Source organism: Podarcis bocagei (genome assembly GCF_964188305.1).
Source record: "Podarcis bocagei genome assembly, chromosome: 1".
NCBI lineage: Eukaryota > Metazoa > Chordata > Lepidosauria > Squamata > Lacertidae > Podarcis > Podarcis bocagei.
In genome coordinates this window covers 95,794,735-95,809,021 of record NC_138125.1, presented here as the reverse complement: position 1 = coordinate 95,809,021, position 14,287 = coordinate 95,794,735, and the positions used below count along the sequence as shown (strand labels likewise).

The 14,287-nt window shown below is 44.1% G+C and overlaps 1 protein-coding gene across 15 annotated transcripts in view; it reads right to left on the bottom strand.

Annotated features, from left to right (window-relative positions):
* KALRN (kalirin RhoGEF kinase) overlaps positions 1–14,287 on the bottom strand; it is a 501,553-nt gene that overhangs the window by 264,457 nt on the left and 222,809 nt on the right. For all 15 annotated transcript variants that reach the window (XM_081188021.1, XM_081188031.1, XM_081188017.1 and 12 more), the window contains one exon: positions 7,477–7,591. In XM_081188021.1, coding sequence (XP_081044147.1) covers positions 7,477–7,591 — 115 coding nt within the window. The remainder of the gene's footprint in view (positions 1–7,476; positions 7,592–14,287) is intronic.

The window sequence follows — 14,287 nt, the reverse complement described above, 5'->3', positions numbered from 1 at the left end:
AGGTTAAATGTATGTATGTGTGTGTGTTTGAATAATAACAATACTATCAATGAAATTTATTGATTTCATGTATCTACTGATTCATTCATTTTATGGGTCTATGATCTGGGGTATTGAACTTTGGGTAACTTAAGATGGTGGGCAGCAAATATGGATTGGAGCTAAGGTTAGCTTTCATTCAGAAGTGCTGTCACCTGTGCATCACTGAAGAATGTCTGGAAATCCAAAGGAGAGCAGTGAGTGCCACTGTCACTAAAGCAGTGGTGCCAGCAGAGAAAGCATGTGGTGGTCACCACCACCCTGCCCTGGTTGGTGGCCGCATTGTCAGCATGCAGAAGATTGGCCCCTGATCTGGCAGCAGCATTTTTCACTATTGTCTTCAAATGCCTGCTACATACATGCTAGAATTCAAAGATTCCTGCTCTGCAGAGTACTCAGCAAACCATTTCAGATTGAAACTCCCATATGAACCATGATATTGAATAAATTTATTTCCCTTCCAATACCTGTTCTAGCCAACACTACAAATAACACCAACAAAATAAAAATGCTTTTAAAGCATTACTAGTTCTTCAAACTATTCTAAGCCACCAGAAAACCTTCTGTAAATGGAAAATGCTTGATACTTTTCATGTGGGGAGAAAAATCAGATGACACCATTAAAGCAAGCACCAAAGATCCATTAACTTTACCAGTTTCAACTCACTTATTAATGGGTTCTTTTGATGCATGTGCATTGCCAAATCATGACCTGACAAAGGATGCCAGATATCTAGTTACCCAAATTAGTATGAAATCCCTTGTGTTATTTTAAAAACATATGGTTATTTTTATATACATAATACTATTATAGTCTCTCCCTCCCCACCCAGGCTGTAAAAAAGCTTCCTTTATTTTAGGATCATGTAACAGAAAATAAGAGCTCCAACATTTAATCCTTATCAATCAACAAAAAGAATTGCACACTACTTCTAGTATGACCTGCTAATACACAATATACTTTGAGCTCACCAAGAAACTGCTTGAAATTAAGCCAGGGCAGCACTTTATATTAGTAAATTTTGCCAAGTCAATAATCCGTCCCTAACCCAGAAACTTGATTATTTTAATGGGCTCTGATACCTTTAAATTGTCTCAGAAAAGAACCTCCAACTTCTCAGTCTGTCTAGAATACCTTCTGTCATTGCTTTCTGAGTCTTGGATGCTCCCCAGAGCTGGTGAAATATTTGAGGATGTTTTCTGAGGACAAGTAAATGTAGACATATATAAAACATTAGGCCTCAGAGGTATCATGTGTTTCCATCACAGAAAAGTTGAGAATCTTGGCTCTCAGACAGGCTGATGTATTCAGCAGAAAGATAAATCGGGGTTGAGACAGAATATTCCCTTTGCCATATGGAAACAAGATACATATAATGGAAATTAAGAGATTGCATAGGCCTAGAATGAAAATCTTTTCCCTTCCTTCCTTCCTTCCTTCCTTCCTTCCTTCCTTCCTTTGCAGATGTCTGCATATAACATACCAGAATGATACCTGGGAAATGAGGCCATGTATCCACTCGGCTACTCAAAAATCTCTTAGCAGCTAAAGAGGAGAGGTGTTGGTAGTCTGAAATAGTGGGAAGCTTCATTTTATGGCTGTCAAATGAAGAGGAAAAGGAGAAGCCTAAGAATTCCCACCAAAGTTATATGGAACTCTAGGCAAAATAGTATGGTATAACTGAACCTCAATACATGCACAGCGACTAGAGATAATTTATGTCATATGCAGAGAGATGGAGAGCTGCCAACATTCCTCTGATCATTCCTCTTATAATTTGAAGTATATTTTTAATCAGATCTAACATCAGCACCTGGCACAGTAGAGCTGTTGATGGGGTTTCAGCATCCAGGTATGCCCCCCTTCCAGTATCCTGGGTTCACACTGTGAGTTTACCCAACACTAAAATTGGTGGGTAACTACCGGTATTCTAATTTTCCACAATTCCCCCATCATAGCGTCACTCTGGGGTACTGTGAGAAACACAACTTGCTTATACTGATTAGATATTGTTGTAGACATGCTAGGACCTTATGGTGAAGGACAGCTGATAAATCTAAGAAATCATCATCATCTCTGGGTACGTGACATAGATTTTTGTTGTAAGCCAGTGGAAGTGGCAGAAAAGAACTAATGAGTATTAGGACTTTCCCTGGATTAAGCAGAGTCTGAGTGATGCTTTACTGATAGACATTTGTAATGAAATACAGGTAGTTAAACAATATCATTCTGAGAGCCTGTTCAACAAAATGTTGGGAGCATATAGGCAGTTTTCTCTTTGATCCTTCTTTAGAAGAATTACATTTCTGATTGCAAAATCTAGTGATATATTGCCTGGTTGGTCTAATAAAACTTGTATCTTCTGCACATATATTTAATCCATAGCTGTGAATAAATAATACTTAAAATATTGCCAACTGTGTTTTAGAATTCCTTGCTCCTACTCATTTATCACCATATTCATGCATTGATTTCATACTGTTACACTGCCCACAGAAATGTACTACTTGTGCCATTTCCATTAAGAGAGGTATCTGGGGTCAATTGCTAGACAGCATCAATGAGGATAATAATCTGCCTCACTTTGTTGCTTCAGACAGAAAGAAGAAAGAGGAGATTGTTAAAGTAGGGTCTATATGATAAATTATAGGGCTTTTTGCTGAAAGTGAACTTTGTCTTTTTCCCTGCCAGTGCTGTTTAAACTAAAATAACCCAATCCTAAATAAGTAGTTTTCCTAATATTCCAACTACTGGTTCACAGGTCTAAACAGATGTGCCAGTCCTCTCCATTTGACCAAGAATTCCATTTTAGACAAGCCATTCCCACTTGCCCTATATACCTTATGTCATATATGAAGTCAGGTGCTGGGCAGGCAAAGACACAGCTGGGACCAAAAGCAGCGTGCAGACACTGTACATCATATGATCAATGGCCCCTGAAATGCCCTGTGCATAGTGCATTGTGTGACTATTTGCAAGCCCTGATGATCAACAGATTGCTAGGTCTTCAAAGTGCAGCACAGAGCTTTCTGCAAACACTGATGATCAGGTGGACTTCTCCTCATGGACTAAAAATCCATCTGGATGCATAGCTTAGCAATCAGGTGTCTGTCTTGGCCATGCAAGATTATGCTATATGTAGCTATGTTACCACTAATTTACCATGCTCATATATTGTTTCATGGGTGAGCTCAAAGTTCAGTGGTAGAGCACATGTTTTACATGCACAAGTCTGAGGTTCAATTCTCAATGCTTCCTGCAAAAGCAGTGATACATAAACTGGTGTCCTTTAGATGTTGCTGGACTACAACTCCAGTCATACAGACTATTGGCTATGCCAGCAGGGGCTGAAAAGAACTGGAGTTCAATAACATCTAAAAGTCCCAACCTAACAAAACTCAAATTGCAGGGCTCAGAAAGACCTCAGCTTGAGACCTTGAAAAGTCACTATCAGTCAGAATAGACAACACTGAGGTCGATGGACAAATGGCATGATACAGTATAAAGTAAGGTAAAGGTAAAGGGACCCCTGACCATTAGGTCCAGTCGTGACCGACTCTGGGGTTGGGGTGCTCATCTCGCTTTATTGGCCAAGGGAGCCGGCGTACAGCTTCTGGGTCATGTGGCCAGCATGACTAAGCTGCTTCTGGAGAACCAGAGCAGCACACAGAAACGCCGTTTACCTTCCCACCGGAGCGGTACCTATTTATCTACTTGCAGTTTGACGTGCTTTCGAACTGCTAGGTTGGCAGGAGCAGGGACCGAGCAAAGGGAGCTCACCCCACCCCATCTCGGGGATTCGAACCGTCGACCTTCTGATCGGCAAGTCCTAGGCTCTGTGGTTTAACCCACAGCGCCACCCGCGTCCCTTACAGTATAAATATATATATATACAGCATAAAGTCCTAGGCTCTGTGGTTTAACCCACAGCGCCACCCGCGTCCCTTACAGTATAAATATATATATATACAGCATAAAGTATTTATGTTCATATGTAACAACAGCCAGATCTAGCTATAATTTTATTATAATATAGACAGAAGCAAACAGCAGCATCAAGTGTGCATGGCACTATTGGAAGCTGACTAATTAGAATGGATAGATTAGTGGTACTGCCTAGAAAGACTCTACTAGATGGATATTTTCCTTACCAGCCCAAAACACAAATTCCTAATGTGATAACACCAAATCTTAGTTACCCCACTGAGTTGCACTTTAATTTATATACATCTGCAATACTAGCAATACAGTAACTTCCTTAAGGACAATCAGTTAATCACCTTACACACACACACACACACGCACGCACACACTGAACTGAACAAAGTCCACAGATGAGACTTGTATTGTATGCAAGCAAAGAAAAACCAAATGTTACAAAAAAAGGGTTCATGGAATCATTCCTCTCCAACACATAAATATCATAAACCAAACTCTAGTGTCCAACACAAGAACAAAGAAAATCAGACAAAAGAAACACCAGGAGTGCATATAAACAAGGGGGTGGTGGTCTACGGTATATATTCTAATCATTATAGTCTAATAGCTAAGAATGTCAGCAAGGTACTGCAGACGCACACTTAAAAAAAACGGTCTTGGTATTCTTGTCCACCATTACCCTCTCTCTCCCTTCTGCCCCAAGGCAGACTGGAATAAAACTCCTTAAAAAGCCAGAGAGTGGTCTGATTATAGGATGGAAGGAGAGGAATATCTGTCAGTGGACATAATGAGGCTATCATAATGCGGCTACCATAGAGGAAAATAAGGGTTGTAAGATCAAAGAAATGGCAAATGTAGAACTAGGCAGCTACTGGAGGCATTGGGTCACTGATCTTCTCTTTCTGTGTTTTTTAAAAGGAAATGTAGCCGCAACAAGTCATGCAGTCATAAAATGGGGCACAGTCTATTAACTGGCTGCGATCTTAAAGTACAACAGTATAACATCCCATTGGGTTGAACAAGCGACAGGGTTTAAAAGTGCTTTAGTTGAGCTGGAATACATATACCCAAACTATTTAACATCTTATGCTAAGCAAAGAAATGTCACAGCAAGCATCTCCAATTGATGTACCTGAGGAATAAAGTGTATGTGTGAAAATACAACATAGATATAATCTATTTCCACTAGAACCCAAGGGGGAAAATTTTAAAAAGAAAAAGTGTGCTAAATGGTTAGGTGTGGGGCAAGTGCTTGTGACAGTGATCTATGTAGGAAAGTATTAAGCATTAGATTTCTAAGCCTGCAGTACACACAAAACAGGATAACATCGAAAGGGGCAGCTTCACTGCCACGTTATCCGGCATGAGATGGATGACTAGTTGACATTTATTCATGGACATTTGACCTACTGCCCTCTTATCCTAAGGCACATTCACGAAATATGGTCACAAATAACACTGGATGGTGAAAGCTAGTGTTGGGGTTTATTAAAGAGTGTGAAAATAAAAGTAATCAAGCAATGACAAAAGCCATTCCAAGCAGACTGAAAGCAAACGTTTCCTCAGGAAATTAAATCTGAAGGTTTATTGTGGTGTGTATAACCTAGCTGCTGGATCTCTCAGCCTCCAAATATCTGCTCTGCTAGTCTGATTTAGGTTTTATTCTTATTCAGCTTTAAGCTCTTCCCACATCACCAGGTAACTATGGAAGTGTGACTCCTTTGCTATGCTAACACACAGCTAGATCAATCTTTGAGTCTAGAGATGCCTCCACATAGCAGTTTATCGTGAATTTGGCAGCCTGTACCTTTTCTTCATTTAATCAAGTTTTCCCCATACCACAGAAAATCTAGTAGGTAGAAAGAACTCAGTTTTTGGAGATGGAGTGGAGAGGGTGTTGGTGTAGCTCAGCACAGTGTAGGAGTAAAAAAGACTAGGGAGAAACAAATCAGCTGCAAGCTTCCATCTAGGAGCCCACAACATTTGCGCACTTTACCATCTGATCCACAGATGGTAAGTGAGAACACAGTAAGAACCTTTGCATGTCAGCCAAAGCATTTAGAGAGAGCAGAAAGAACACAGCATATGAGGGACAGAGGTTCTTAGATCCTGGCTGTCAGGATTACATAGCTACTTTAATTGAGACACTTATTACCATCACAGCAAGCAATCTGAAGTGTAATTTTAAATACTTCAAATTTTATTCGCTGCTCAGAAGAAATTCACTATAATTATTGGATAACTAGAATAGGAAAAAGACATACCTCTGGCCTTTGACACCTGCAATATATATTCTATGGCCCACCCTATTCCTGTGATTGTAATTTGTTTTGAACTATTGGTAGTACTGTATTTTTAAATTGCTATAACCTTAGAATCAATGGGTGGGAGGTTTTAGAAGTGTTTCAAGGGGAATAATTGCTTAGGGAAATATGGGGAGGCTGTGGGAATATAGGGACAAGAGAAGAGAGAGACTGTGTGTTCTGAAGGGGATAATAGAGATATAGTACAAGATATTTAACGGTATGACAGAGGGGCTGAAAACGGAATAGGAAAATACTGAGGTGAAAAAAACTTTGACCTGAAAAATTAGAACCTGGGGGGGAAGTTTCCTGATGGATTTAGAAGGGAACATCATGGGCTATGACCAAAAGGGACTGAAAAGTCAGTTGAGATTGGTAGTAGTGATTACTGCGGAAAATAGGGTGGTCTTTAACTTGGGGAAATGGGAACTGGTGATGGAGAGAAGGAAGGATGATGTTCTGAGGGGAATAATGATGGTGCTCTGTCTTTACTTGGGTCACTTCTGTGACCATTCTGAAAGCACACAGGCGACCAGACTGATTTTGAGTACACCAGTAGGCCCTGAGGTATGATTATAAAGTCAAAGTACAAAGAGTGACAGAGATGGAAAAAAGTTCTCAGATCATCTTGTATGTTATTGTAGGCAGCAGCACACATCCCACCCCTGGAAAGCAGCCCCAGAGTTCTGTCCCAAGACCCATGGCCAGCAGTCACCTGTGCCCATTGCTAAATGCAAGTTATAATATGGAGGGGTATCCATTTTAAACAAAATGAACATTCATTCTAGCCATTCTAGAGCTTATATCTGTGTTATGGATGTAAGTGCAAAAACCACATTGAACATTTGTGAAAATGCCAAAAAGAAACCTCCCCCTCTGCTTTTTCAATTTTGCATGCACAGAATGAAATAATCTGTAAATGAATTGTGCTGTTTTCATACATGACACACAACCAAACCTAAATCTCTAGCCTTTCAGTCAGTTTCTGCTCTGTTCTCATATGGTGTCATGAGTGTGTGTGTGTGTGTTTGGCCTTATTTGGCTGCCTAAGATATGATTAGAGTGCACATGAAAGGCAGAGCTGCTGTTTTCCCTGGCAGGGCATACAAAAATGTACCAAAGGCCAATACTTGGAAGTGAGCAGCTTGCCAAGAACATATCCTCCCCACCAATGCATTTCTTTTGAACTTTTACCTTGGCACGCTAGCCAAGTAAGTCACAAGTTTCCGAAGGTCTTCCTGCCTTATTCTGTCATGATTGCTGCGTGCTGGAAATGTCAGGATGGGACCTCCCCGTTTATCACGGCCACCTGCAGGAAAATAACGGGTTGTTAGAAAATTAACCAGGAAGCACATTACATTATATGAGCCAAGCTGACAGACTCAAATGACTGAGAAGCAGTTTCATCATCAATGTTTCCACTCACTCCATACTACTTCAGTGGACATGCTGGTGATCATACATAAAATGGGTTACAATGTGGGAGTTGCCTTATGCTTGTTGCCTTATGCTCTACAAATCTATGAATTTGTGCCCACAGTTCAAGGGGGACCATCGGCTGGGTGAGGACTGCAGGGCCTGCTCCCTTCCAGGGCCTTCTCCAACTGGCCCAGGGGGCGTGGCCCAGGCCCTCTCTCCCAGCTATAAAGGGACTCCTGCTGCGGGGAGGCCTCGGACCATCGGCTGTGGGGAGGACTGCAGGGCCTGTTCCCTTCCAAGGCCTTTTCCAACTGGCCCAGGGGGCATGGCCCAGGCCCTTATTTGGAACAAACTTTTGGGGAAGCTGGGAAGTGTTCTGCAATTGCTTCCCTGTTCCAAGTGGTTAATGTGTTTTAAAATGTCCTCAAGCAGTCGGTGGCAATTTAAATTTGTATTTCTTTTTTTCCTTTTTTCCTTTGTTGGGGGTGGGTGGGTGGGATGGATATTTGGTTGGGGATTAATTTTAGTATAATTGTTCTGTTTTTGTTTTCTGTTGTTTTATTGGTTCTGTATAGTTTGTGTTTTGTTTTTAAGGGGTGGGATCAGGGCTGCCTGGGAGTGGGGCCCCAGCCAACACGATGGCTGGGACAAGTTCCACAGGGGGGGAAGCACTGGGACATCCGATCTCAGTGATCATGGGCAGGAGGAGGAGTTACGCTAAGACCAGACCATGTCATTACCGAGGAGGCAGGTTTAGTCGTTGTTTGAAGACTATCCCTGCCTCCGTGTCTGGCCTTGACCAGATGGATACTGGAATCAACAGGGGAAACCCACATGACCTGAAGGTGTTGCTGTGTAATGCCAGGTCAATGATGAATAAAACCACTGCCATCCACGACCTGATTGTGGATGGAGGATTTGACCTGGCATGTGTGACAGAGACCTGGTTGGAGGAAGCAGATGGGCCTGTCCTTGCTGCCGCTTGCCCACCAGGTTTCTCTTACGCACAGCAACCCAGGTCATGTGGGCGGGGAGGGGGGGTTGCAGTGATTTTTAGGAAGTCATTAGTTTGCATCAGGCATCCTACTGGGAAGACCCAGTTTTCTGAGTGCATGTTCTGGAAGTTGGGCAATAGGGGCAGTACAGGATTCCTTTCGGTGTACCGACTTCCCCGCTGCACCAAGGATTCCCTGTCCGAGCTGCTTCAGGTCGTGGCGGATGTTCTCCTGGAGACACCCAGTTTGGTTGTCCTAGGGGATTTTAACATCCACGCCGACACGACCTTACAAGGGGCCACTCGGGACTTCGTGGAAAGCATGGCCTCCATGGGGCTGTCCCTGAATAAGTTGGGCCCAACTCATAGTCATGGACATGCCTTAGACCTGGTATTCACCTCTAGTGACGTGGGTAATCTGACACTAAGTAAAAGTGAAACCAAAGAAGTGCCATGGTCAGATCACTTCCTGGTGCAACTGGACTTCTCCGCGACCCTTCCCCTCTCCAGGGAGGTGGGACCAATTCGGATGGTCCGCCCCCGCCACTTAATGGATCCAAATGGTTTCCAGAGAGTGGTAGGGGATGCTTTATCCCATGTTGATGGCCTTTCAGCTGATTCCCTGGTGGCCCGCTGGAATGCAGAGTTAACCAGGGCTATCGACTGTCTGGCTCCGAAGCACCCTCTCCGATTGCATGGAGCCCGGACAGCCCCATGGTTTTCTTCGGAGCTGAGGGCGATGAAACAATCGCTGGGACGACTAGAGCATCGGTGGCAGAAAACTCACTCCGAATCTGACCGGACACAGGTTAGAGCTCAACGTCGAGCCTACCAAGTGGCGATAGCGACAGCGAAGAAGACTTTCTTCACCGCCTCTATTGCATCTGCAGAAAATAGTAGCAGGAGACTCTTTCAGGTGGTCCGCAATTTAACGGAACCACCTTTACCACCGGGGCCTTGTAAAGACCCCAAGATCTCCTGCAACGATTTTGCAAAGTTTTTTGCAGATAAAATCACTCATATTCGGAAGGAGCTAGACAGCACCATGGGAGCAGAGCTGGGGCGAGAGAGTGCTAGAGCCCTGTCTGGTCAAGTTGCATGGAATCAATTTCAATCCGTTACCCCCGAGGATGTGGACAGGCTGCTTGGACGTGTGAAACCAACCACCTGTCTCCTTGATCCTTGCCCATCCTGGCTAATAAAAGCAAGCCGGGAAGGACTGGGCGATGGGCTCTGCGGGGTGGTGAATGCTTCCCTCTGTGAGGGAACATTCCCAGATCCACTGAAAGAGGCGGTCATTAAACCGCTTCTTAAAAAACCATCTTTAGACCCGGCCAGTATGGCCAACTATCGCCCAGTCTCAAATCTTCCATTCTTGGGCAAGGTGATTGAGCGTGTGGTTGCTGAACAACTCCAGGCACGCCTGGAGGATGCGTACCATTAGGATCTCTTCCAATCAGGGTTCAGGCCTCATCATGGGACTGAAACTGCCTTGGTCGAACTGGTTGATGATCTCCGGCGAGCTAGGGACAAAGGTGAGAGTTGTTTCCTAGTTCTGCTGGATCTCTCAGCGGCCTTTGATACAATCGACCATAACATCCTTCTGGACCGTCTAGAGGGGTTGGGAGCTGGGAGCACTGTCATACAGTGGTTTCACTCCTTCCTCCTGGGCCGTGTTCAGAAAGTGGTGGGGGGGATGAGTGTTCAGACCCTTGGGCCCTCACTTGTGGGGTGCCTCAGGGTTCCGTCCTCTCCCCCATGTTTTTTAACATCTATATGAAGCCGCTGGGAGAGATCATCAGGGGGTTTGGACTGGGTGTCCATCAATATGCAGATGATACCCAGCTCTACCTCTCTTTCAAATCAGAACCAGTGAAGGTGGTGAAGGTCCTGTGTGAGTGCCTGGAGGCGGTTGGAGGATGGATGGCGGCTAATGGATTGAAGTTGAATCCTGACAAGACAGAAGTACTGTTTTTGGGGGACAGGGGGCGGGCTGGTGTGGAGGACTCCCTGGCCCTGAATAGGGTAACTGTGCCCCTGAAGGACCAGGTGCGTAGCCTGGGAGTCATTTTGGACTCACAGCTGTCCATGGAGGTACAGGTCAATTCTGTATCCAGGGCAGCTGTCTACCAACTCCACCTGGTACACAGGCTGAGACCCTACCTGCCCGCGGACTGTCTCGCCAGAGTGGTGCATGCTCTAGTTATCTCCCGCTTGGACTACTGCAATGCGCTCTACGTGGGGCTACCTTTGAAAGTGACTCGGAAACTACAGCTAATCCAGAATGCGGCAGCTAGACTGGTGACTGGGGGCGGCCGCCGAGACCACATAACACCGGTCTTGAAAGACCTACATTGGCTCCCAGTATGTTTCCGAGCACAATTCAAAGTGCTGGTGTTGACCTTTGAAGCCCTAAACGGCCTTGGCCCAGTATACCTGAAGGAGCGTCTCCACCCCCATCGTTCTGCCCGGACGCTGAGGTCCAGCGCCGAGGGCCTTCTGGCGGTTCCCTCATTGCAAGAAGCAAAGCTACAGGGAACCAGGCAGAGGGCCTTTTCGGTAGTGGCGCCCGCCCTGTGGAACGCCCTCCCATCAGATGTCAAAACGATAAACAACTACCTGACATTCAGAAGACATCTTAAGGCAGCCCTGTTCAGGGAAGTTTTTAATATATGATATTTTAGTGTTTTTTGGTTTCTATGGAAGCCGCCCAGAGTGGCTGAGGAAACCCAGCCAGATGGCCGGGGTACAAATAATAAATTATTATTATTATTATTATAAGGGTATGCACAGCTTCACTGGGCTTGCATTAATCACACATCCCAAAGATTCTAGAGAAGCTACAATACTGGCAGAAAAGGCATTAATTGGGGGAATTGTCATGCGTCATTCACTCATATTTTACAGGAAGACCAAATGAGGATGTTATCCAGTTTTTATCTTGACACATTTAGCCAGCGATTGTTCTGCTTTCCTCAACATAGGGTTTTGTTTTTTTTAAAAAAGAAGGGAACAGTTGTGCAAACTCCAGAAATATGCTGTTGTTTTCCCATTTTTTTAAATGGGGGAATGATTTTGATGTGTGCTGTGACATTTTACAAGGTTGAGTCCTATGCCTCTTCACACAACCTTTAAAATATGTTATTTAGGAAGTTTCCCACCAACAGGGAATATTTGTTTTTCTGTGATTTTTGAAGCAGGCTCATAGTTTTAAAGCTCCTTGCCTTTATGAGGAAAAAACATACACAAAAGCTGTTCCAAAAATTTCCATAATGAGCAGGCATTGATTTTAAGTTGAATTATAGGTTACACTCACACTTGTTGCTTGGCCTTAGCAACAGACCTAACCATGCCAGGTGAGCACAGTTGTTCTGAGATAATTTATGCTTAATCCATAGCAATTTGCACCCTTTTAATGGGAACTGAATCAACCTTTCTCTTGCTGATTTCCATGGAAACCTTAACATATAATCTGTAGTTCCATCTATCCTGGATAATAAGAGATGGATCTGTAGAAGCAGGTTTTGGATGTGTTTGAGGGTTATTACTCATCACAACTTAGCCCAGTCAATTTGGGGTTATGTGGGCGCACTGGCAGAAGCACCAGATTGGCTACACTAGTGCACTAACACAGCCCCAATCTCACAGTTGCCCTACCCCATCCAGCTAAGCTGTAGTGCTGCTGGTGTCAGGGGGGAGGCTCTAAGGTTCCATGCCAACACACAGGTTACTACTGCAAGCTCCTTCTAGATTAGGGAACTGGTTGCTTGTCCTTCCCACTTTTTGGTTTTGATACATACAGTATCAGTAACTCATAGTTTCTGATGGTATAAACGCATATATTAGGTGGAAGTGTGTATAAAAATACATATATCCTACTCTATTCTGCCTTGGTCAGACCACACCTTGAATACTTTGTCCATTTATGGGTGCCACAATTTAGGAAGGATATTAACAAACTGGAATGTGTGTAGAGGAGGACGACCAAGTTGATCAGGGGTCTGGAAACCAAGCCTTATGGGGAACAGTTGAAGGAGCTGGGTATGTTTAGCCTGTAAAAGAGGAGACTGAGGGAAGATATGATAGGCATCTTCAAATATCTGAAGGGATGTCACATGGAAGATGGAGGAAGCTTGTTTTCTCCTGATCTGGAGGGTAGGACTAGAACCAATGGCTTCAAGTTACAAGAAAGGAGATTCCGACTAAATATCAGGAAGAACTTTCTGACAAGTGAGAGCTGCTTGACAGTGGAACAGACTTCCTTAGAAGGTGATGACCTCTCCTTCTATGTAGGTTTTTAAACAGAGGTTGGATGGCCATCTGTCATAGATGCTTTAGTTGATATTGAGAGGGTTGCACTGTAGAGGGTTGGACTATTTGACCCTAGGGGCCCCTTCCAACTCTACAGTTCTATGATTCTATTATTTATGTCCTATGTTTCCCCTCAAGGAGCTTAACATGGTATTCCCCTTCCCAGAATGTGGCTGCCAGACGGGGGACTGGGAGTGCCTGCTGGGCTCATATAATACCAGTCCTAAAAGATCTAGATTGGATCCCTGTACGTTTCCAAGCACAATTCAAAGTGTTGGTGTTGACATTTAAAGCCCTAAACAACTTAGGCCCTGCATACCTGAAGGAGCATCTCCACTCCCATTGTTCAGCCCAGACACTGAGGTCCAGTTCCAAGGGCCTTCTGGCAGTTTCCTCATTGTAAGAAGCGAAGTTACAGAGAACCAGCCAGAGGGCCTTATTGGTAGTCACACCCGCCCTGTGGAACTCCCTCCTGTCAGATGTCAAGGAATGTTTTAGAACATTTTAGAAGATATCTGAAAGCAGCCCTGTATTGGGAAGCCTTTAATGTCTGGTGTATCACACTTTTTCTAATCTGTTGGGAGCTGCCCAGAGTGGCTGAGGTAACCCATTCAGATGGGTGGAGTATACAGTGGTACCTTGGTTGCTGAATTTAATCCATTCTGGGAGTCCATTCGACTCCTGAAACAGTTCGAAAACCAAGGCGCAGCTTCCAATTGGCTGCAGGAGCTTCCTGCACTCAATCAGAAGCTGCGGAAGCCACATCAGATGTTCGGTTTCCAGGTTTGCAAACGTTTGGCTTCCGGGTTTGCGGCGTTCGGGAGCTGATTTGTTCGGGAGCCAAGCCATTTGACAACCAAGGTACCACTGTACAAAAGTTAAGCAGAGTAAGCTATACCCACTATTTTCCAGTTAAGCTGGCATAATTTATGAATCTGAAAGCAGTCTCAGTTGTGCTTCTGAACTGGTCTTTGACTGTAATAAATTATTACTACAGTGGTACCTTGGGTTACAGATGCTTCAGGTTACAGACGCTTCAGGTTACAGACTCCGCTAACCCAGAAATAGTACCTCGGATTAAGAACTTTGCTTCAGGATGAGAACAGAAATCACATGGCGGCAGCACAGCAGAAGCGGGAGGCCCCATTAGCTAAAGTGGTACCTCAGTTTAAGAACAGTTTCAGGTTAAGAACAGGCCTCCGGAATGAATTAAGTTCTTAACCTGAGGTACCACTGTATTACTAATCTGATGTTATTCAGTGTCAGATTTATTGGATGTGA